Source organism: Akebia trifoliata, chromosome 7 (genome assembly GCF_017979445.1).
Source record: "Akebia trifoliata isolate Shusen 1 chromosome 7, ASM1797944v1, whole genome shotgun sequence".
NCBI lineage: Eukaryota > Viridiplantae > Streptophyta > Magnoliopsida > Ranunculales > Lardizabalaceae > Akebia > Akebia trifoliata.
The window spans coordinates 23,591,625-23,613,549 of NC_141381.1; the positions used below are offsets into that span (position 1 = coordinate 23,591,625).

At 33.2% G+C, this 21,925-nt stretch overlaps 1 protein-coding gene across 1 annotated transcript; it reads right to left on the bottom strand.

Moving 5' to 3' along the window:
• Positions 1 to 970: 970 nt before the first annotated feature.
• On the bottom strand, positions 971 to 8,789 carry LOC147398454 (glucose-6-phosphate 1-dehydrogenase, chloroplastic-like). The gene is given in 13 exon segments (XM_086447660.1): positions 971 to 1,211; positions 1,320 to 1,764; positions 1,999 to 2,068; positions 2,071 to 2,099; positions 2,666 to 2,755; positions 2,850 to 2,989; positions 3,074 to 3,194; positions 3,275 to 3,424; positions 3,508 to 3,713; positions 6,875 to 6,989; positions 7,203 to 7,297; positions 7,394 to 7,626; positions 8,399 to 8,789. Coding segments are annotated over 12 exon segments (1,710 nt in total). The 5' UTR covers positions 8,601 to 8,789; the 3' UTR covers positions 971 to 1,211; positions 1,320 to 1,505.
• Positions 8,790 to 21,925: the final 13,136 nt, after the last annotated feature.

Sequence of the window (21,925 nt, forward strand, 5' to 3'; positions counted from 1 at the left end):
TTTTATTTAAATTTGAATATGAATTATTTTCCTTGAAATCTACAAGTCTTTTAAGTTGGATTGCCAATTTGATAATTCATGTGAACCCAAAGATCCTTAGTGATATTTGAAATCTTATTAAGTTAATCATGCTAGTCTAAGAGTCCTTCAATAACCAACTTCATAAAGTGGGGGAGTTTTTATAATAAACGCCCCTGCTTGGAATGCTGCAAATCATTTGCAAATGCAAATAATTTTCTAAAATCACTAATTTATTGGTGCTTGATCACACGATGCGAATGATTTGCATTGTAAAAATTTTGCATGGATCATCTAAATTCACAAGAAATCTCAGCAAATAATTTGTAGCACAAATTGTATCACAAACCATTTTCAAAATCATAATAAAATTTTTTATTGCAAAGATCAACAAATCATAAAAAAGATTCCCAAGAGATTTCCCAATGGTTATCAAGCAAAAGTAAATCATTGATAGCAAACCATTTGTGTACCAAGTAGGGCCTAAATTGCAAGAGACAGGTAAATCTCTCAAGATATATTGAACAAATTGTTGGTTCAGTTACGCCCAACAATGCACATCAAATAACTGTTTTCATAAAATAAATAAATTATGAAAACGAACATGTCGTGATTTTCATAAACATTAACAAAACATGACTGGTTCCGTATTTTAACCAAATACATAACTGTTTTAGTAACTTCCCCATTTTTTTTTCTTCTTGGAACATACACCAAGGATTAGGACCTATTAAAGGAATCGAGTTCCTCTAATCCATTATATTCTTTGTCGAAAGTGTATGATTCTATCTTGTTTGGTTCTAATAGAATACTAAAGGAAGTAGGTGTATATTAATATACCATTTCTTTGTCCTATTAAGATTAGGCCTACAAATTTAAACAACACCCATAAAATTTCATGTTGATGAGATTTTTCCACGTAAACCTCATGCATATGAAAACAACAATCACAAAGCCACAATCTCTTCTTTTATGAGTAAGCTGGACATGACCCCACGGCCTCAAAGATGTTTTGTAATGTGTCAAACCAACTGAGCTATGGGTCTAAGACCCGTAAAGTGACAATCTTTATAAAGAGAAGTCTCTAAAACAAATAAACAAATACAGAGACGTGTTGGCTAAAGACAGTGTCACTCTCGTAAACATTAACAAGAAAATCCTCTTGGTGTTTTTAAACCAATATCCCATTACACCTCTTAACTCACCCATATTCCCGCAGACGGAAGAATATTGGCTTCTCCCACCATTTTATTTTTAAGCATATAAAACATTTCCTAACAAACAAATAAATATCAAGACACCTCTTAACTCACCCCAATTCCCGCAGATGGAAGAATATGGCTTCTCCGACATCTTATTTTAAGCATATAAAACATTTCCTAACAAACAAATAAATATCAAAGAAGCTTCCCCTACCCTTTCTTCTACTGTGAAACCTAATAGCAATGGAGAAGTGAGAGCTGTCCCTCCAGCACTATCAATCAGATTCACTCATGCTGGTGCTCCCCACTGGTGTCACCCCATCGGACATTGTACCTGGCCGCAAGATAGTGGGCCCCAACGGGTCCCCGACTCCCATAAGGATAAAACTCGGGGATGACTTTCTTCTCCTCCAACTCTTTCAGAAGAGGTGTGAAGAGTGCCCAAGCAGCATTGAGTTCATCGCTTCGGATGAACAACCTCCGTTCTCCTTCGATTGCATCAAGTAGTAGCCTCTCGTATGCGTCTGGGATCTCCTTGGAATATCTACAAAGAACAAGTTCTTCATTTATGAATCAAAACACCCGTTTGAAAGGACACATAGTAGACAATCCATCAAGTTATGATGGTAGGACATGAGCTACCTTAGCTTGCATTGGGTCACCAATTTGGTCCCAACCATTTGATTCGACATTATCTAGAGATAGATATATCTATCACCCTACAATGAATCAAAATTGGTCCCTATAGAAATAAAAAATATTTTTTTCTGACAAATACCTTGCTGCATAGTGAAGATTCAGATTACTGCGGTCCAACCTCATGCCCAAACCAGGTACCTTGTTATTTGTACATGTCTGAACTGTACCCTAATCTCTGCTCTGAACATGAAACCAATCCCATTTTCACAAAATGTCAGTTTGGAGCATTTAAAGATGTGTGATGCCCTTTTAGATTAAAAAAAACAAGTAAATATGGATGAGGACGACAGACCAAACTAAAAGGAAGAAAAGTTAGATACAAAATAGTACTTCAGGGACTAAGGTGTACTAGTGTGGTCAATGTTAGGTCCCGAAAGATGTGTACCTTAAATTTCCTCCTGGTTTGTAGTAGTGACAAAGTCAGGGTCGGGGAATAATTCGGCAAGAGAAAACTTTGGAAAAAATTGGCAAAAGTCGATAAAGTCAGGAAAACATCAGATAAATTGAAGTAAAAAAATATTTTTTTAAATATAAAAAATGTTTACAAAAAGTATGATTTCATATATTAAATGATAAAATAACAATTAAAAATACTAAAAATAAAAATAATATAAAAATTGTCGACTAAATCACAATTAATCATTTTTTTGAAAAATCGTGATTTAATCAACAACTAATACAATCAATATTTAATCATGATTTTTTCAACAAATTCATAGATTTTTGTCACTCTAGCTTGTACAAACCTTTTAGTATGCAATGCTTTCCCAGCTTTCATCAAAAAAGGCACCCCATCCCATCTCGCATTATTTATAAAGAGGGCAGCTGCCGCAAATGTCGGAGTGAGGCTTCCTTTTGTCCTTAGGTACGGTCAAAAAAGGCACCCCATCCCATCTCGCATTATTTATAAAGAGGGCGGCTGCTGCAAATGTCGGAGTGAGGCTGTCTTTAGGTACGGTCTTGTCATCTGTGTAGGCTGGATATGTAACACCCCCTTTAGTATGGCTCTTGTACTGCCCTATTACCATGTTTTCAAGTTGCAAAGGCTTCATTGAGCGAAGAACTTTGACCTGACAAATACCACGAATTTAATATAAAAAAATTACTAAAAATATGTTTAAGCAAAGATCATCTCTATGTTTACTTGCAAAAACCTTTTCATTTCTGATGTCTTCTGCATCCAAGCTGACAGGAGTTTCCATGGCAAAAAGGGCTAGTATTTGAAGCAAATGGTTCTGCATTATGTCCCTTATGATCCCATAATTGTTGAAGTATCTGAATCGTAATCAATATAAAAAAAATAACAATAAGCTCCGAAGGACACAAATGGATGCCAATTTAAAAGTGAGGCTTACCCTCCACGTCCTTCCGTACCGAAATCTTCAGAGAAAATCAACTGAACACTCCTTATATACTGCCTTGACCATAGAGGTTCAAAGATGAGATTGGAGAAGCGGAGCACAGATAGGTTCTCCACTAATTCCTTCCCCAAATAGTGGTCAATCCTGAAAGAAAAAATGTCATAGTGATCAGGTTAGAGTCCATGGTTCTTTCCAAAAAACCCCAAATCTAGCTTGGCAAACCCAACCTGAAAATTTGATCCTCCACTAAGTATTGCTTTAGGCCTCTTGTCAAAGCAGCTGAGGATTCAGAGTCCCGGCCAAAGGGTTTCTCAACTATGACCCTTGTCCATCCATTAGCAGAAGAAGCTGAGGTGCTTGCACATCTTACCACATCTATGAATATATTTGGTGGGATTGATAAATAGAAAAGGCGGTTAGAAACCCTTCCACCCTGCATAAACAATTATCATTCTCAAACTACATCGAAATCAGAAGATACTTAAATGACAAGAAAAAGAAGGCAATCAAATGAAATGTCATGTAGAAAATTGTGAAAATAAATCTCCTTTTACAGCCTCTGTAACGTAGAAATTGGAATCCAAGTGCTCTAAAACAAGAAAATTGAATGATACACAAACAATATAACCCCAAGGGTCTATAGTGCATCCTCCCTGATAATAATAGTCTCATTCATCCTATTCAGGCCAACCAACAGACAAAGAAATCATCTTAAGATCCAAGATCCTTTTTTCTTCACTGTTGACATAGAGATCCCTGGTCTGAATATTCCATGGAATGCATTGATTAAAAAATAAATATTTTTTTTTTTATAAGTATAAATTTTATTCAAAGGAAAAAAAATAAAAAAAAATGTACAGAGGTGGTCAAGATGACCTTCCTCACAACAAAACAAGAAACTAACTCAAACTCCCATCTAAAAACAAACTCTGCAAAAAGTTTGCACCAACAAAAATAATAACCCAAGAATGCTTAATACAAGCTCATGATCCAAGGACTCAACCTCTTGGAGAAGTCTCTTGCTCCTTGCTAAACACAACCCTGAACACACAGCAAAGGGAAGAAGTCCCCACAGGATTTTCTTCCTCCCAGAGAAGATAGAATGGTCCCAATTTTGAAAAAGAGAGAAAATCGATCTTGAGACCACCCAACTGAAATTGAGAAGGAAAGAGGACAATGCAGCAGAATGCGGTCCCCAGATTCTCTGTTAGACTAGCAAAGAAAGTAAAAAATTGGGCAACTGAAAGCCCCACTTCATGAGATTGTCTGCTGTTAGAATTTTATCGAGAGGCTAGCCAAACAAAAAAAGCAACTTTGGAAGGGACCTTGGAACTCCATCATATGCAAATATATATATAGGCGCTCAGCTCACAATCTTATGCTCACAAAAGGTTTGTCCTATGTGACTTAAAAGTTTCAGATTGGGATGATTTTTTGTGAGGATGATCGCTATGGTGAGGAGATCATCCTCACCAAAAATCTGCCCAATCTGAAACTTCTAAGTTCATCAAAAGTGATTTTAGAATTGTGAACCGTCGATTGTTTACTGAAAATTTGTAAACCACTTTTGATGGACTTAGAAGTTTCAGATTTGGCTGATATTTTGGTGAGAATGATCTCCTCACTATTGAGATCATCCTCACAAAAAATCAGCTCAATTCAAAATTTTTAAGCCACATAGGACAAAACTTTTCTGAGCCTTTTGTGAGAATAAGATTGTGAACTGAACGGTACCCTATATATGTATATATATATATATATATATATATATATATATATAATATTTATATATATTTGCCATTGGTTTTATACCCTTCCTAACAGTCAAAACTCACATTCCTAGTCAAAACTCTTCAACTGATATGGAAGCCTCCTCTCTAGACATTCAATAGAACATCAATAAAAACACATACCCCTGAAAAACAATGATGCCCATGATATGTATATATGGATACAAGAAGTAGGTTATGAACATAAACAAAATCCTAGTGATGAACATGTGATTACGTTATGCAAAATCATGCCTGGCATTTGTTTTCCTTGCAAAGAAAGTTGTGAGATCACCTGGTACTTCGTTGTGCCTTCATTTGGGTTTAACCATCATTTCATTGAGACTTATTTCATGGGCTATGCCATGGATTTTGTTAGATCTTATTCATTGGGATGCGGTGGAAGAGGGTGCAGTAATAAAGTTCCTTATGAATTTATTCTTTAATTTTTGGTCGGCTACTTCTGAAACAAAAATCCTAATTGTGGACCACTTGAATAACCGATGCAAGTTCATTGAGCACCCACATCTTAGATTTGTGCATGATTTCATCCAAGGCTTTTCCATTGAGTGTGACATGTCAATGACTTTGTTCTATCTTGTTCAAGTATGGACTTTTTAATCAATGTTGAAGAGGTGGGAGGAATGTGGAGACTAGAGTGTCTGCCTGCCTAATTATTTGTTGGAACTTTTTTTTTTATGGATAAGCTGGACTTGAACCCTTGACCTCAAAGTTGTTTTGCAATGCGTCAAAGCTATGGGTCTAAGCCCTTCTATGTTGGAACTTATAGAAAGAAAGAATAGGACTTCAAAAACCAAGTACAGGAGCAAAGATCAAGTAATAGAAAAAAATCATATTAAAAGTTGTTTTGCGGTGCTCAGTCCTAAAAGAGTTTAAATGAGTGACCCAACATTTGTTTTCTACGATAGCTCTACTCTCTTTTCACTACTAAATTGGAACATTTTACCCATGGAGAGAATTCTAAGAGCTGACTTGGTACAGCTTGTTTGCGCTCACTTCTTAGCTATTGAGCATTCCCTCTTTAACTACTCTTGCCAGTTCTCATTTATGTTCGAGTTAGCTTCCCATCTCTTATTAACTAATATATATCATGCACGCTCTATATTAAAAGAGAAGGCACAAATTATTTTAACTACACAACTATTTTCAGTCTTTTCACTAAGATTATTTGATGAGTAATAATTTTAAAGAAATTAAGGATTGCAAAACTAAAAAAAATTAAGTAAACTAATGCAACAGTACACTTGTTAAAACATATCCTATAAGAATTCCATACTTTGTTGTATACTGACACATTTGGGTATCCTAGCTTCAAATCTTTCCAAACTAATCGATGAGAACATCATGAAGTCATACAGGGCTTCCTAGAGGAGGAGGAGAACATTAGCACTTTAGATGGATGAATTTTGGTTGCATTAGTGACTAGTCTAATATGATGATGTGAGATATAAAAAATTAATTGTTGAAACTACCACATTAATTTCTTGATCTCATATCATCATACTAGACTAGTTCACTTCATCATGCATCACTAATCCTTTGGTTTCTGGTCCCCAGGTTACTGAAAATCTCATCAATGAACCATTAGGCTAGGAGAAACATTTTTCTTCAAGTCTATTAAAAACCTTATGGTTTTAAAATCTAAACAAATTACAATTTACTTTTTCAACAAAAAAAATCCTAAGGTACGTTTAGCCATGGAAGCACTTTCTATTAAGTCAAAATTAACTACTTATAAGACCAAACCTGCACTTGGTCACATCTCACACGAAATACTAAGCAATCCAAACCACGCACACACTACCTCGTGTTCCATCAGCTTCTTGTCAAGCTCTAAAAAATTCTCCTCTGAATCATACTGGCCAGAGTGGTAGAAACATCTTTTTAGAAACTGTTCCATTTTTTCACCGCAGTTCTCCCTGAAAAATCAGAAGAAACCATAGTTCAAACATCACAAGTATCAAATAGCTCTCCCAATCTTTTATAAGCAACAAAAAACATCCAAAGAGACTTAAAACAAAAAAAAATCATAAAAGGAATCTCTCAAAGAATTAAACATACTACAATCACAAATGGCAAACAATACGTCTCAAATCATAAAACACATTTCAGACTTCAGAGTAGTGGTACACCTTTTATCAATTCTGCAAGTAAGGGTCTTGCTAACCATGTTTCTTAGTTCTGCGTCTGTCATCTTACTCCGAGCATAACCAAACACAGTAAAATGCTGCAGTCACATAAAAGCACCACTTTCAAGGTTACAAAAATCGAAAATTGATCAAATAAAATCAATTAAGGGGGGTTTTGAAATTAAAATCCAAACCTCAGGGAGGCAACCTTCGTAATAGAGTGCGAAAAGTGCAGGAAATATTTTCTTCTTGGCAAGGTCCCCAGATGCCCCAACCACCGTAATACTAACAGTAGACTCGTTTTCTTTGATTTCAAAACCTACCGCATCTTCACGTACCTCTGAAGATGCAATTGACAACAACCCATCTTTCAATTTCTTCAAAGGAGTTTCATTTGAAGGTGGGGATGGTGTTGCAGTTACCACACCTTTATCAAAATGCACAATCAAATTGATTACCAAATGGAGAGCAACCAAATCAAAACTTCCCCCCAAATGAAAACATGACAGTGAACTAGCATTCTCAATTCTCAAATGACAAGATAAGACCACAAACCAGCATTCAAAAGCAGAAAAAAAAAAAAAAAAAAAAAAAAAAAAAAACTAGAAGTAAAGAACCGAGAAATTGAAACCCAAACCCAAATCCAAAATTAGCAACAATTTGAGTAAAAGTAAATAAAGCCTGGAACTTCCTAAAACTAGAAAGAAACCCCAATAAATTAACCAAATTTGGAATCAGAGAAACGCTATAGAGAACCCCAACAGTGAATTAGCATTCTCAATTCTCCAATGACAAGATAATGAATCCACAAACAAGCATTCCAGAAACAGGAAAAAAATAATTACAGAACCCATAAATTGAAACCCAAATCCAAAATTAAACCAACAATTTGAGTAAAATAAATAAAGACTGCACCTTCCCAAAACTATAAAGAAAATCCAATAAATTGACCAAATTTGGAATATGAGAAACGACATAGAGAGCCCAAACAATTGAACAAAACAAGTCGGGATTCAGGGAGATTACTATTAATTAAAGAAATCCATCTAAATAGACATGAATCGGAAATAAAAGAAAATTTATCTGATAAAAATGAAAGCTTTTCTCACCCACATAACAAACATAAAAATAAAAAATAATCATCTAAAAGAGAAAAACTAAGGGAAGCAGAAGAACTAAAGAAGAAGAAGAGAACTAACCATCTTGTGTGTGAAAAACATTCCAATATCTCGGAGGTGATTGAAGAGAGATTTTCTTCGGAAAAAAACGTTTCGGAACCGAAGAAATTGCTACACATCGATGAAACCGAGATAGAGATGATGAAGGAGAAGGTGAAGAAGGGGCAATACGGGAATAAGGCGAAGAAGATGAAGGGCAGTTTGGGGAAGAAAGGGTGGCCATAAAATTCTCTCAATCTCTCCCTACAAAAGTCCAGTTGAAATGGGAAGGGAGAGAGAGAGGAGTATTGTTTAAGGAGATTGAAGAGAAAGGCGAAGAGACAGAGAGAGAGAGGGGTCTGAAAGAACGAGGAGAAAGTCCCTTGAGAACTCCGAAAGGCTGCTTTGGTTAGGAGCGAGAAAAGACAAAAACCGCATCGTTTGTTTAAGGAATATTCGACCCCAATTTATTAGCTTGGACTTAGGGTATAAGAGTGGACAATTGTAAAATCATTATTTTTTTGAGTGCTGATTTTCGAATTAACTCAAAAATTCACTGACGTGGCATATGTAAGAATCGTTGATTTTTCCTTCTAGAAATATGCAATTATATATTTCAGAGGAAAAATCTACGATTCTTGCACATGTCACGTCAATGAGTTTTAGAGTTAATTTGTCAGAACTCAATTAGAAAATCATTAGACATAAAACCTACGCACTTGTGTATCTCAAAAAAAAAAACATTTATGAATATATACATCAATGAGTTTTTGAGTTATTATTTCAAGTTAAGTTAGAAAATCAGCACTCTAATTTTATTTTATTTTTTAATTATTATAATTTGATTATCATGCGTGGTACACTCAATCAACTCCCCTGACATGATAAGTACTAGAATCACAAATTTATACATCTTGAGATATACAAGTGCACTTTCCTATACAAAAGTGTATCCTGAGGAGATTGTGTATCTAGAGGCATACGGATATGTGGCTCTTGAACTTATCACGTCAAGAGAGCCGATTTAGTGTTCCACGTAAGGTAGTCACGTATCAAGACTCATTTTTTTTCTATAAAATGAGGTGGATAAGAAGATATTTAACCAAAAGATGCTGTAGACACCCAATTTTTGCACTCGCCTGATTAATCAACTCGTCAACCCGATCGCAATGATTCCCAATGATGGATGTGTATTCCATTGCTTTATTTTGTTACCAGATGTATTTCAGAAATCCGGATGAGGTATCTCGAATTGACAAAACCTTAGAAACCACGCTACGCTAGGAAAATACGACCCCAGAAACATAGAAATCATCATCTTGCAGACCAAAAAGAAACTTCACGATAAAAATCACTAAAAAATTACCAAATTACCAAAATACCCCTAACCTCAAAACAAACCTAGAGCCTACGTTACGCTTAGGAAAACTCTCTCGAACACATAAAATAACAAATTGGAACCAAATAAATCATTTCACCAATTTTAACAGAATTTGACAAAATTACGAAAATGCCCCTCATAAAGTTCACAATCATTTCACACAAAAAATTTCATAGATAACACAAAATAATATTTCCATTGAATTCCTTACGAAAAATCGATTCTAAAACATCCTAGAACATTAAAAACCAACTTAAAACGTGAAAAGTCCTCTTCGGGGGTAAAACAGTAATTTCACAATTTTCATAATTAAAAAATTTCGAAATTAATAAATAAAATATTAAATAATTAAAGTGAAACATTGATGAAATTAATTTAAAATTTTGAATAAAAAATCGATCAATCGGACTTTCGGGTAAAATTGTTGAGGGTTCGTGGGATATTTCTTTAAGGACCCCTCCATTTGGGGGTCCAAAGAATTAAAGAAATAATGGAAGGGGGTTCTCCAAAAATTTAAAGTCAATCAAGAAAGACTGTAGTCAAAGTATTAAAGTCAATCAAGTGAGACTAAAGTCAAAATTAAAGTCAATTAAGCAAGACTGAAATCAAAATATTAAAAGTCAATCAATTAAGACTAAAGTCAAAACATTAAAAGTCAATCAAATAAGACCAAAAGTCATAATAGAATTCTAATTAAATAATAACTCTATCTAATAGAGTTATAACTTAAAAACAATTCTACGTAAAATAATTCTAATTAAAACACAATTCTACCTAAAACAATTTTAACTAAAACACAACTCTAATTAAAAGATCTCTAATTAAACACTAACTCTATCCAAATCAACCTTAAAAAAATTCTATAAATAGAGGTGCTCACACCCTATTTTCGTATCAAATCATAAACTCTAAGAGAAGTAGGTCTAGAAGCTCCCCTAACCCCCATAAACCCTAGTTTTGGAGCCCCAACTCCTTACCTAACATCCCTCCTTCAATTTTAGTCTAGAAAACACCTAAAATCCCTCCAAAAACACCCCCAAATCCGCAACAAACTTGAAGAGTTCAGATCCAAAACAAGGAGATACCTTGATCTAGGAGATCCGAAGTCAAATCCGGAGACAGAACGAAGCAAGGGAGTACAATACAAGGAGCTCTTTTTGTCAGATCTGAGGGAACAAAATCCTTGCTATCGGAAAGGTATGTAATTTTTTATTTTTATCTAGGTTTTTAGCAATGTGATATATTTGGGAATTTAGTAGAGATCGGCTTTGGCCGGTGGGGTTGGTGCCTAACACCTTCCAACCCCGTAACATGATCCCCGAATTCAGATTTTTTGTGATAGATTAGTTCTTTTTATCCATGTTAGAGTCAGTTTGGTTCCTAGACCATAATAACTAGGTGGCGACTCCCAAACCTCAAGGGTCAAAAGCGGATCCGCGCACCCCACGGATCGAGGGCGCTTTCAGATGCCATTTTATTTTTTATAATAATTATTTAAATTATGAAATGTTAATTATTTTTTTATAAAAACATGTCAGAACCCGATTAACTCATTGACTTGGATGATATTTTAAAAAGAGAGATTTACCCAGCTGTTGCAATTTTATTACAAAAACTTCGTTACTTTATAATGTTTGTTACCAAACAAACCTTACTTTAAGAATCAGGCTATCATGACTAGCTTAGAAAGATTTCAAATCTTATTAAGGGTTGTTGGGCCTACATGGATTATCAAATTAGCAATCCAACACCAAATCCTTCTAGATTTCATGCAAAAACTCATATTCAAAAGAAGAAATTTAAAAAATAAAATAAAATCTTATTTGAGCTTGATTGAAGTTATTGAAAATGATGGCTATCAAACACCCAAATTTAAAATTAAAATTCAACAGTGAAAATTAACTTTTTTTTTTTTTCGAATGTGTTTTATCAAAGTTCTTAGAATTTTGTCATTTATAATTGTGTGGTATCAGATCATGCTTTTGGATGCCACAAATTGATAATCCACTCCAAGGTATATTAAGTAACATATTAACTGCATCAATTTGAATTTTCTGATGTGGATCCCCACTCCACGGTTTGCTGGGTAACAAACTTGATAAGTAAGGTTTGGGGGGGAGTGGGTACTCTGTAGTTGTTTGCAATAGATTTTAACGGTTGAGGGAGCGCCACATCAAATAAATAGAAAAATCATTTCGTTAAAAAATTGATGTTGAGGAACCGTTTATTTTGAAATATATGGATCAGGTTAAAAAAAAAAATTTTAAAACCTGATCCTTACACGTGTTGAGGTGTTAGGTTTTATTTTAAACATGTGTGGATGATCATTTTAGTAATAACATCATATCATGACACGTGGCAAAATACAATCGAGTCCCAAGAACATGAAAAGACTTCATGAGCATCCGAGTCCGAGAGATATAAAGTGACGAGTCCGAAGTCAGGAGTAAAGAAGCGGAACATATATCCGAGCCCCAAAATATACGGGATCAAGTGGGTGGAAAACTAGGGATTATCCTAGATATAAGGAATTCATTATTAAATATGGTTCCATGAATCTAGACATAACAAATTTGGGGGAAAATGACGTCATAGAAAATTCAAAAAGATCAGGAAAAAAAAACTCCTATGAATAAGAAAGGATAGTAACACAAAAGGTATGTTTTTTCTAGGATATAGGGGAAACTCTATACATTTTTTTATTTATTTCTGACTAGATCGTCGGAGAGATTGTGTTGCAAGCACACCCCAAAGCTCGAGACGTTCAAAATCAAGGCATGAGTTACAGATCTCGAGGTAGTAAAAGAAATTACATCTACAACATGTTAATCTTAACTTTTGAAAACCCACTACAGGAAAAAGTTACAACAAAAGATCCCCTCCCAAGGTTTGGTGGCTAACAAACTTCATAAAGTAATTTTCCCTTGGAGTTGTCAGAATTCCAAGGGAGTTTTTGTAATAACAAAGCAACAATTAGGTTTGTCGGGTATATATCTCTTTCAAAAATGTTAGAAGTGTCATATAGGATCTCAGACGAGTCAATTTGAAAAGATATTTACGAACACGTGACCAACTTTTTATGTAATTACAATTCCAGCTCAATGTTCATTTTAATTACCAAAACGTGAAAAGTAAGGATATCAGAGGTTATAAATTGACAATTTCGCATGTTTAAAATGATTATCTCATAGGTTCACTGCTTTTACTGAAATTATCATTATACAAACTGTAGACACCCCATTTTGGTACTCGCTTGATTAATCAACTCGTTAACCCGATTGTGACGGTTCCTAATAATGGATGAATATTTCAATGCTTTATTTTGTTGCTAGATATGTTTCAAAAATTCAAATGAGATATCTCAAGAAAAGAAAATTTAGAAATCACGCTACGTTAGGAAAATATAACAAAAAAATATAGAAACATCATTTTCGACAAAAAGAAGCTTTACAAGAAAAAATACCAAAAACTTAACAAATTACCAAAATACGCCTGACATCAAAACATCCAGCCTACACTACGCTTAGAAAAATCCTTTTGAACATATAAAACAACAAATTAAAACCAAATGAACTGTTTCGCTAATTTTCATCAAATTCGACAAAATTATGAAAATACCCCTCATAGGGTCCACGACTACTTCACGTCAAAAACCCATAAATGACACAAGCCGATACTCCTATTAAATTTCTTACGAAAAACTGATTTTAAAACATCAAAAAACGACTTTGAAACATAAAAGTCCTTTTTGAGGGCAAAACGATAATTTTCCAACCCTAAAAATTCAAATTTCGAAATTATTAATTAAAATATTAATGAATGTAAAGTGAAACCTTAATAAATTAAATTTAAAATTTTAAACAAATAAAATTAATTAATTAAGCCCACGAGTCAAATTTTAAGTGGTGGCCCACTTGGGGCCGACCTGATATTTATTAGAAAACCCCTTCATTTGGGGTCCCAAAGAATTAAAAATATAATAAGGGGGTTCTTTCAAAAAATTAAAAAATATTCTTTGATTGTACGTAAGAATGGAAACCCTAATTAACATTATCTTAATGAGATTTAGTCAAATTAAAAAACTCTATAAATAGGAGCCTCCACAATCCAATCTCGAAGGTCAAGAGAAACCCTAGGAAAGAGAGGCCAAAAACTCTCCCCAGCCTTCCCAAAATCCTAAATATAAAGTCTTAAGTCCTTACCTAACATCCAAACCCCCTTTTCTACTAAAAAAACATCCAAAAATCCTTAAAAAAACACCCAGAACATCCAATAAATATTCAGATCTAAGAGAAGAATACCTCATCTCGAAGATCTGAAATTGATCTAGTGACGGAGACAAAGGCAGGAAGGTTCATACGAGGAACGCATTCCACCAGTACTAAGGGAATCGACCGTCACAATCACATAAGGTAACAAAGTTAATATTTTATTTTGATTTTTAGGTCGTATTTTTAGCAATATAAATTTTTGAAAAAGTAGAGACCGGCATTTGCCAAACAGGATTGGTACCTAACACCTTCTAATCCCGTAATTTCTTTTTCGTAGATTAGTGTTATTTATCTGTTTATAGTCATGATATAATTCCTAAACCGTAAAACTAGGTGGCGACTCCCAAACACACAAAAAAAAATCAGATTCGCAACCAGTGGATCAAGGGCGTTTTTAGTGGCAACTTTACTAGGGATAATTTGAAGATCAAACTTAAAAAATCTCAAATTTTAGTGCATTACCAAATTGACCTAGTTTTTTTTTTTTATTTATTTTTAATTTTATTCTTTTGGCTTAATTGTGGATCATTTGTTTGGATTTTGAGCATGGTATTTTTTTAATTCTTTTATGGTCCAATTGAGAGTCACTTTTGATTACCTTAAATAATTCAAGATTTTAAAGATTAATAAGATAATGATGAAATGATGGTGGTTGGGATGAGAAGAATGTTTGTTTTTTTTATTTTTAAGTAAAAATAATAATTTTTTAATCGATGTTGCTTTGATAATAATTTTTTTTCTCTCATCTAAATATGTACCTGATGAATGGTATCAAAGAAAAAGAAAAAAAAATTCTTTATAAATGCTGTTGTTGGTGTGTAAGAAGGGATTTTAAAAAAAAAATCGTAAAAAAAAAAAGAACAACATCATTGTAAGTAGTGTGCAGTTAACAAAGACGTTTTTTTTTTTTCTTTTCTTATCTTCATCTCAAACGAGCAAAGAAGGGGCAGCAAGAGGCGAGAGGCGCCTCTTTCCTTTATCTCTCTCTCTCTCTCTCAGCCCTTGATCTCTCATCTCTGTTTTTTTATTTCTTTTCTTTTGATTTAATATAGATTTGTTAATGGAGGATTTCACTTCTGTGGTTGAGAACTCAGTCATGCCGGTGGCAACATCTTCAGGAATTGATCAAGAAGATTTCGAAGATGGCTGTTGTATCTGTTTGTCTTTCTCTCTCTCTCTCTCTTTCACATGCACACACAATAATGTTGGGATGCATTATTTCCACATACCGTGAAACAAATTTTACTACCCAATCTTTAACATTGATAAGCTTTGGTCTTTAATTCCTAAAGAAATAAAAAAAAAGCTACACCTGATAATGTTTCTCTTATTGTTGAAACCCAATTTGGGTCTTTACGGTTTTGGGTAAATGGGTTTTGCATCAATCTCAACCTATTGTTGTTAAAGCTAAGACCGTGTCGAAGATTGCCGAGAAGAAGATTAAGGAGGCTGGTGGGGCTATTGTTCTCATCACTTAGATTTGGTATCAAACCCTTTGTTTTGTTTTTTTTTTTTTTTTTTTTTTTGCTTTTGTTTTTGAATTACTATTTAGGGGTTATTTTTTCGATATTCAAAGAGTTAAATTAAATGTTTGAGATGTTTTATGGGTTATTGGAAGGACGAGAGATCATTTTTAAAAAATAAAATAAATATAAAAATAAAAAAAATAAAAAGAGTTGAGGTGTTTGCATGTGTGTGTGTGTGTTGGTAGCAGCTTTAAAAAAAAAAGTTTTGAGTTGTATGCTGCTCGCAACAACACATAAAAGAAAAAAGGTTTTTTGAGTTATATGTAGTGACAACATCATTTATTTAAAAAAAGAAACAAAAAAGAGAGTTTTTGTTGTGTGTTGACAGCAACATGATGGAGGTCTATGTGTGTGTGATGGCAACAACTAAAGAAAGTTAGATTGTGAGTCTTGCTGATAGCAACATAGAAATTTCTGGTTTGTTATTTAGAAAAGAAAAAAAAAGGCTAGTCTTACTAGTTTAGTAAGGTCTCTTCCTTACTAAGGGTCGCTGACCTCTCCACGTGGCACCCAAAAAAGAGATCCAATGCCATGTGTTTATGGCGGACGAAATTCTACGAGCTTTAAAAAAAAAATTCAAGAAAAATTTTAAAAATTAATTTTGATTTCAAATATGATTTCATAGCCGCTCATTTTCAAAACATTGGATCAAAGTAAAAAAATATGAATTTCACTTTGGATCCAAACTTTTCTATCAAATCTAAAAATGCTATGGTATTGGATTATCGATGAGATGACTACATTGGCTTAATGACCCTTAATAAAGTTCGACATTTTATAAGTTATTCAAATTAGCCTATGTTTACAAAGATTTGCCATGCATGTCTTTAAAAAAAAAATATTCATCACTCCTTATCTCTACAACTATCAATCTATCCTCAATTAATGTTCATTGAAATCTCAATTTATTTTGGGTCATCCAAAGTGATCCTTGATTGGACCATAGATAAGAAAAAAAAAATCCTTCTGTCTGGATTAAAAAATAAAAAAATCTTTTTGCTTGTTTCAATGTTGAATCAAATTGATTATTCTTTTGTTATATTCATTAATTGCCTATCTAATATGCCATGATCTCGATAAATATATTTTGATGTGCTTGCTTTGATATTAATTTTGATGGGATGGGTTTTTGAATTGTTTTGATTAATATATATATGATGTCCATGTTTTGATATTTTGATCTCGCTCATGGGCCCATTTATCTGAAAAATACCTCGGGCACACCCCATCCTACTTTACACACACCACTAGCACATTTATATTGCTGCATTGCACGCTTACATGTCCCTTCTAGCCAACGTGGCATTAGTGCGTGGTCCGGTCTCCTCGTGAGATGCGACGTCATTCATGAAAACCACAACTCCAGTCACGTACCTTTATGGTATATAAAATTGGGGTATCAGTACTGTTTGATCAGGAGACTCAGAAAGGTATATCAATGCACCCATGTTGGAGCAACCTAAGCCTTTATCCTATTGAAAGTCACAAAGTCATATGTCCTGATTGCCAACGTAGTACTAGTACGTGGTCGATCCCCTTATAGAATGTTAAACAATTTATGAAAGCTACAACCCTGGACTCGTACCTATACGGTATATCAAAGCTAATCTAAGTTGCACCAATTACATTTCTTACTCAAAATCAATGCCTAAGCAAGATCTTGCCCCGTTGTACTTCGTGTACTAAGAGGATAGCCGACATTTATTCTAGAAGAGAGGTGACTTAAGAGTGCATTTGCCCAGCATCGTGCTCCATTTCTCAACTGAGGATTAAACTGACTGATTTCAACTTCAGAGATTTGGGTTGGAGTCTTGGATTATCACTTTGAATACCTACAGTATATCAAACCAAGTCACCACGTATCGTCTGATTGAGTACACTTGAGAGGTATATAAGTACACTTGGGCAAGGGTGGCCAGATAAATTGCATTGCACGTAGTGAACCTAAAGTCTACAAACCTCCCTATAGGTCATGACTCAAACTTATCGTGGTTGTTCCCGGGTTGCTTGGAAAAGGGACTTCTCAAATACTGAGATCAGGAAGTTACAGTTTTGTCCTCAAGATAACCAAACTTTTATTTAATCTGATTCAAGGCTATCATATCACTGAGTGTACCAATCCAATAAAGAATCCATTTTAAATGTGACAATGAATCATAATAACCCAGTCCATCCCGATCTAACAATCACGATGGGCCGGATCATCAAAGTGGTCTTCAAATTTTTTTTCTAATTTGGGTTCCAACCCATTTCAAAAGAAGAAAAATATTTTTCAAAGGAAAATAAAATGAAAAAATGATTTGCAAAAAAAGAAAAAATGTTTAAATCAGATTTGTTGAAAATTGTTATTCAATGAATGATTTTCAATCATTCAATAAAATTATTTTTTCTTTTAAGATAATCATTGCAAAGTAGGCCAGAGTTGGATCTCAAAATATGCATCACTTGCGTGTCAAACTAATATACTGAATTAACAAATGCAACTAAGTTTACATTTATAAATATAATAATACAACCTGTATGTCCACATCTACATCTCCCTTTGGAATTTGGGCCTTTAAAAAAGAATAATGATGAATGCACAGAGTTTTGGGTACACGGTTGGTTGTTGTGGCAAGGGTACATAACCACAAATCTTTTTCCTGTGTATCCTAAAGAAAAAGATTTATGGTTCATTGCCCTTGCCACGTTACCCACGTATCAACTGTGTGCATTCACTAGTTAAGGTAGCACGTGTCTAACTATGATTAAAATTTTTTTCCTTTTCATCTATCTTGTTGCTGCCTTCCAATGGAAAAGAAAAAAAAAACAGGAAAGTGATACGAAAGTAGGCATCTTGACTAAAAATAAATTTAAAATGTGAGGTATTCGGTTGATTTTGTTCGTCGCATTTTACAAAGATCCTGCGAGTGTAATATCTAGACCTACAAGGACTTGTAGTCGTTCTAGCTTGTTTCTAATGTTGTAATACTCTTAGGAGGATGTCAATGTTACCAAAGTAGAGAATTACTTCATAGATCACACTGTTATTGCAATTTGAGCTTTGGATCCGATTGTTGCCTCTATTTCAGTTCTGTATTGGTAGAAGTTACTCCTTCAAACTCTTGTTGGCATGTTTGTACTCAATCTGATCAATTGTTTCCTCAATTAGCTTTGAGGTTGTAATGTCTTGAACATTTAGTACGTATCTCGAGGCAATTGATTTTTATATATTATGCGTATCTCGAGAAATTTAGTTAATATATATTAAAATTATTCTTGAAAAAGGATTTAGGGGAGTAAGTTTAGAAAATTTGTAAAACATAGTTTAAGTTATAAATATATGAAAATAGGAGTTCAAACAAAAAATTAATATATGTCTTGATAAGAGTACCCATCAAAATATGAATTTTTTATATAAGTCGTTTCAGAAAAATCCAAAGATGCCATTAAATTTATATAAAAAAAAACTATTTAAAATAAACTATAAGTTTGCATAAATCAAAGTCTCGAGCGTTAAGTTATTATCAAAAGAAAATAATTACATAAACGACCATTTTTGTCTCTATTATCATATAAATATCAAACTTAAAATAATAAAAAATAGATTTATCTTTCTTCTCCGTCATTTTTCTTTAATGTAGAAGACACAAAATAAGTAAAAAATATTCCCTTCTACCTTTTAGTTGCTAGTTTTTTAAATAACATAGATTTATCCAAGGTATTTTGTTAGGATCGATTTACTTTAAATCATACATGTTTAGGTGTTTGATTCTATAGATTTACTTCTATTTAAGTTAAATAAATTGTTTTTTTTACATTATCTTATAAGATTTGGAAAAGAAAATAGAATAAAACAAGTTTTAGAGAATTTTTTGGGAAAAATCCGAGAATAAATCGCGAAGATCGAATGTCATACCCCTCCAATTACTATTCTCCGATTGCTATTTTTCTTATCACTATTCTCCGATCATTATTTTTTTGATAGCTATATCTCCAATCGTTATTCTCCGATTACTCTATTTTTTCGATCGCTATATTCTGATCATTTATTTTTCATTTACTTTAAGTTATTTAATGAAAATAAGAGATTACCTCCATTTGAAAATAATAAAAATAGTTTAAGAATCAAAATATAGTTTTTGGGTTCAAGAACAAAACGGAGACTTCAGCATTTTCGTCAAATTTTTAAATCTTGTTTTTTGTGCCTTTCACTTCAAATTAAGTTTAACAAATTATATGATGTCAAATCTCGTAATTAAGACTTTCATTTTCAAAAACTCATTTTACGTTCAAAGAATTTTGAAAAATCTCATTTTCAACACTTAGTCAAATTTTCACGACTCTAACTATTTATTATTTTATCGTATTTTTTCAATCAATTTTAATCAACCAAGACCATCATATGGAATTGGTTGATACTTTTGCATCATAAATATTTTTTTGAAAATATATATTTTGATAAATACTTAGGTAGATAGATGATGGCTGATTGATTGATGGATAGATAGTGATAATTTATGTTAACCTCTAATTGTATGAGATGGTGACTCCAGAAATATGATAAATGGATAGATGAATATCTCACGTTTCCACGATTGTGCAAAAATATGATGAATGGATTGATAAATAGATGGATGTATTGACAAAAATGACTGGAACACACTACCATTACTTGTAGTTTCGATAAAAATAAATTGTATATATGTAATAAAACAAAACTATTTTATTTACCAGAAAAAGATCATAGAAAATCAAGAAAAAGTGATGCGTTTCTATATTTTCAAAAAGCGACGGGTCAATCTAAAATAAGCCACACCACACCATTGATAGATCTTCAAAAACAAAACCCTCATTCTCCAACTAATAACCTGAACCCTTCATATAACCCTCAAAACCCTTCTCAAACGCAATTAACCAGCCCCTTATACTGATTCTTTTGATGAATTAAACCTCTACTTTATTCCACCATACACATGAATTCATCAAATCGAACATTAGCTTAAGGTGGACATTCTACAATTCAATGACTTTCTGCACATCGAGAATTTCCTTGATTGGTTGTTTATTGTAGAACGTTTATTTGAGTATAGACATAGGTATTTCAAATCTTATGAAGAAAGGGATTTGGTGATGGTCGATCTTAAAAATGATTGCTTTCCAATGAGCATCTACAACAAGACTAAGTTAAAGAAGATCAGACAACTCCGCATCCTCAAGAAAATCAATGAATTTGTTTATGTTGTGGATTTACTCGAAGATATGTACATCTTTTCTTACTAACAGAGGCCTGATATAGGACATCTACCAAATGTAAAACAAACTGCTCTTGAAAAGAGAAGAGAATTTTTATGGTTGAATCAACCTATCCAGTTCAGGCCGAGTTGACTTACTCTGACCAAGTTAACTCGATTTGATCAAGTCAACTTATTTTAGTCATATGTCTTTAGTTTATTTCAGTTTTAATCAATTTATAAGTTTAGTTAGTTTCTATTTCAATTTAAGGAAGTTACTATTTTGCCTAGTTTCTAATATGTTTAGTCTTTAATTTGTTTTATGTTTCCATTTTATTCTAAATTTATTTATTTATTTAGACTATAATTAAATGTACTTAGAAGTGTCCAAATTGAGTTCTAATAAGTTTAGAAGATTAGTAATATATTATAAATAGATTAGAAAATTACTTTTTAGTATTTTAGAATGTTCTAAGTTGTGTTAAGTTATCTATATAAATAGTTTCAAAAAAGAAATTCAATACATCAATTCAATTCCAAAACATATTAAATCAATGATCTTTTCTCTCCTAAATACTTTTTTGCTTTTTGTTTTATTTTATTTCAAACTATTGTTTGTTTATCAGTAGAATCTATTGGTTTAAATTTATTTTGTATGTTCCATTAAACACAATTTCTTAATTTCTTTTGAATATATTGATTCACACGCTTCCGCTACATCAATAACTTTGGTTCTGGGTCAAGGATTTTGAATTTGATACCTTACTGGATCAATTTGGATTAATCATGTCTCAATAAGGACCTGATGTGAGAAAATATACAAATTACTTTTTAAATATATGTGATTTATTTAGATTTTATAAATCAATTTGAGTTTGGCCCGATCTGGAGTTGATACAATTGTTATTGGATTGGGTTTGGATCCTAATATTGAAATTTGATAAAAACCTGATCGGATCCGATCCAATGTTTATCAGCTTGGTACCGAATCAACCCTGATCCGATGCATTGACAGACCAAAACGTGGCCCACCAACTGCTAGTTAGAACTTTAGTTGAAGATCAATAGCACTGTAAATCCTAACCATCTGATGGTCGATGTGAGATTGGCCCATCTTCCATGCATATCCAAGATTAGTGGGCTATGGGAGTAGGGCCCATTATAGGAAACTAGTCTGA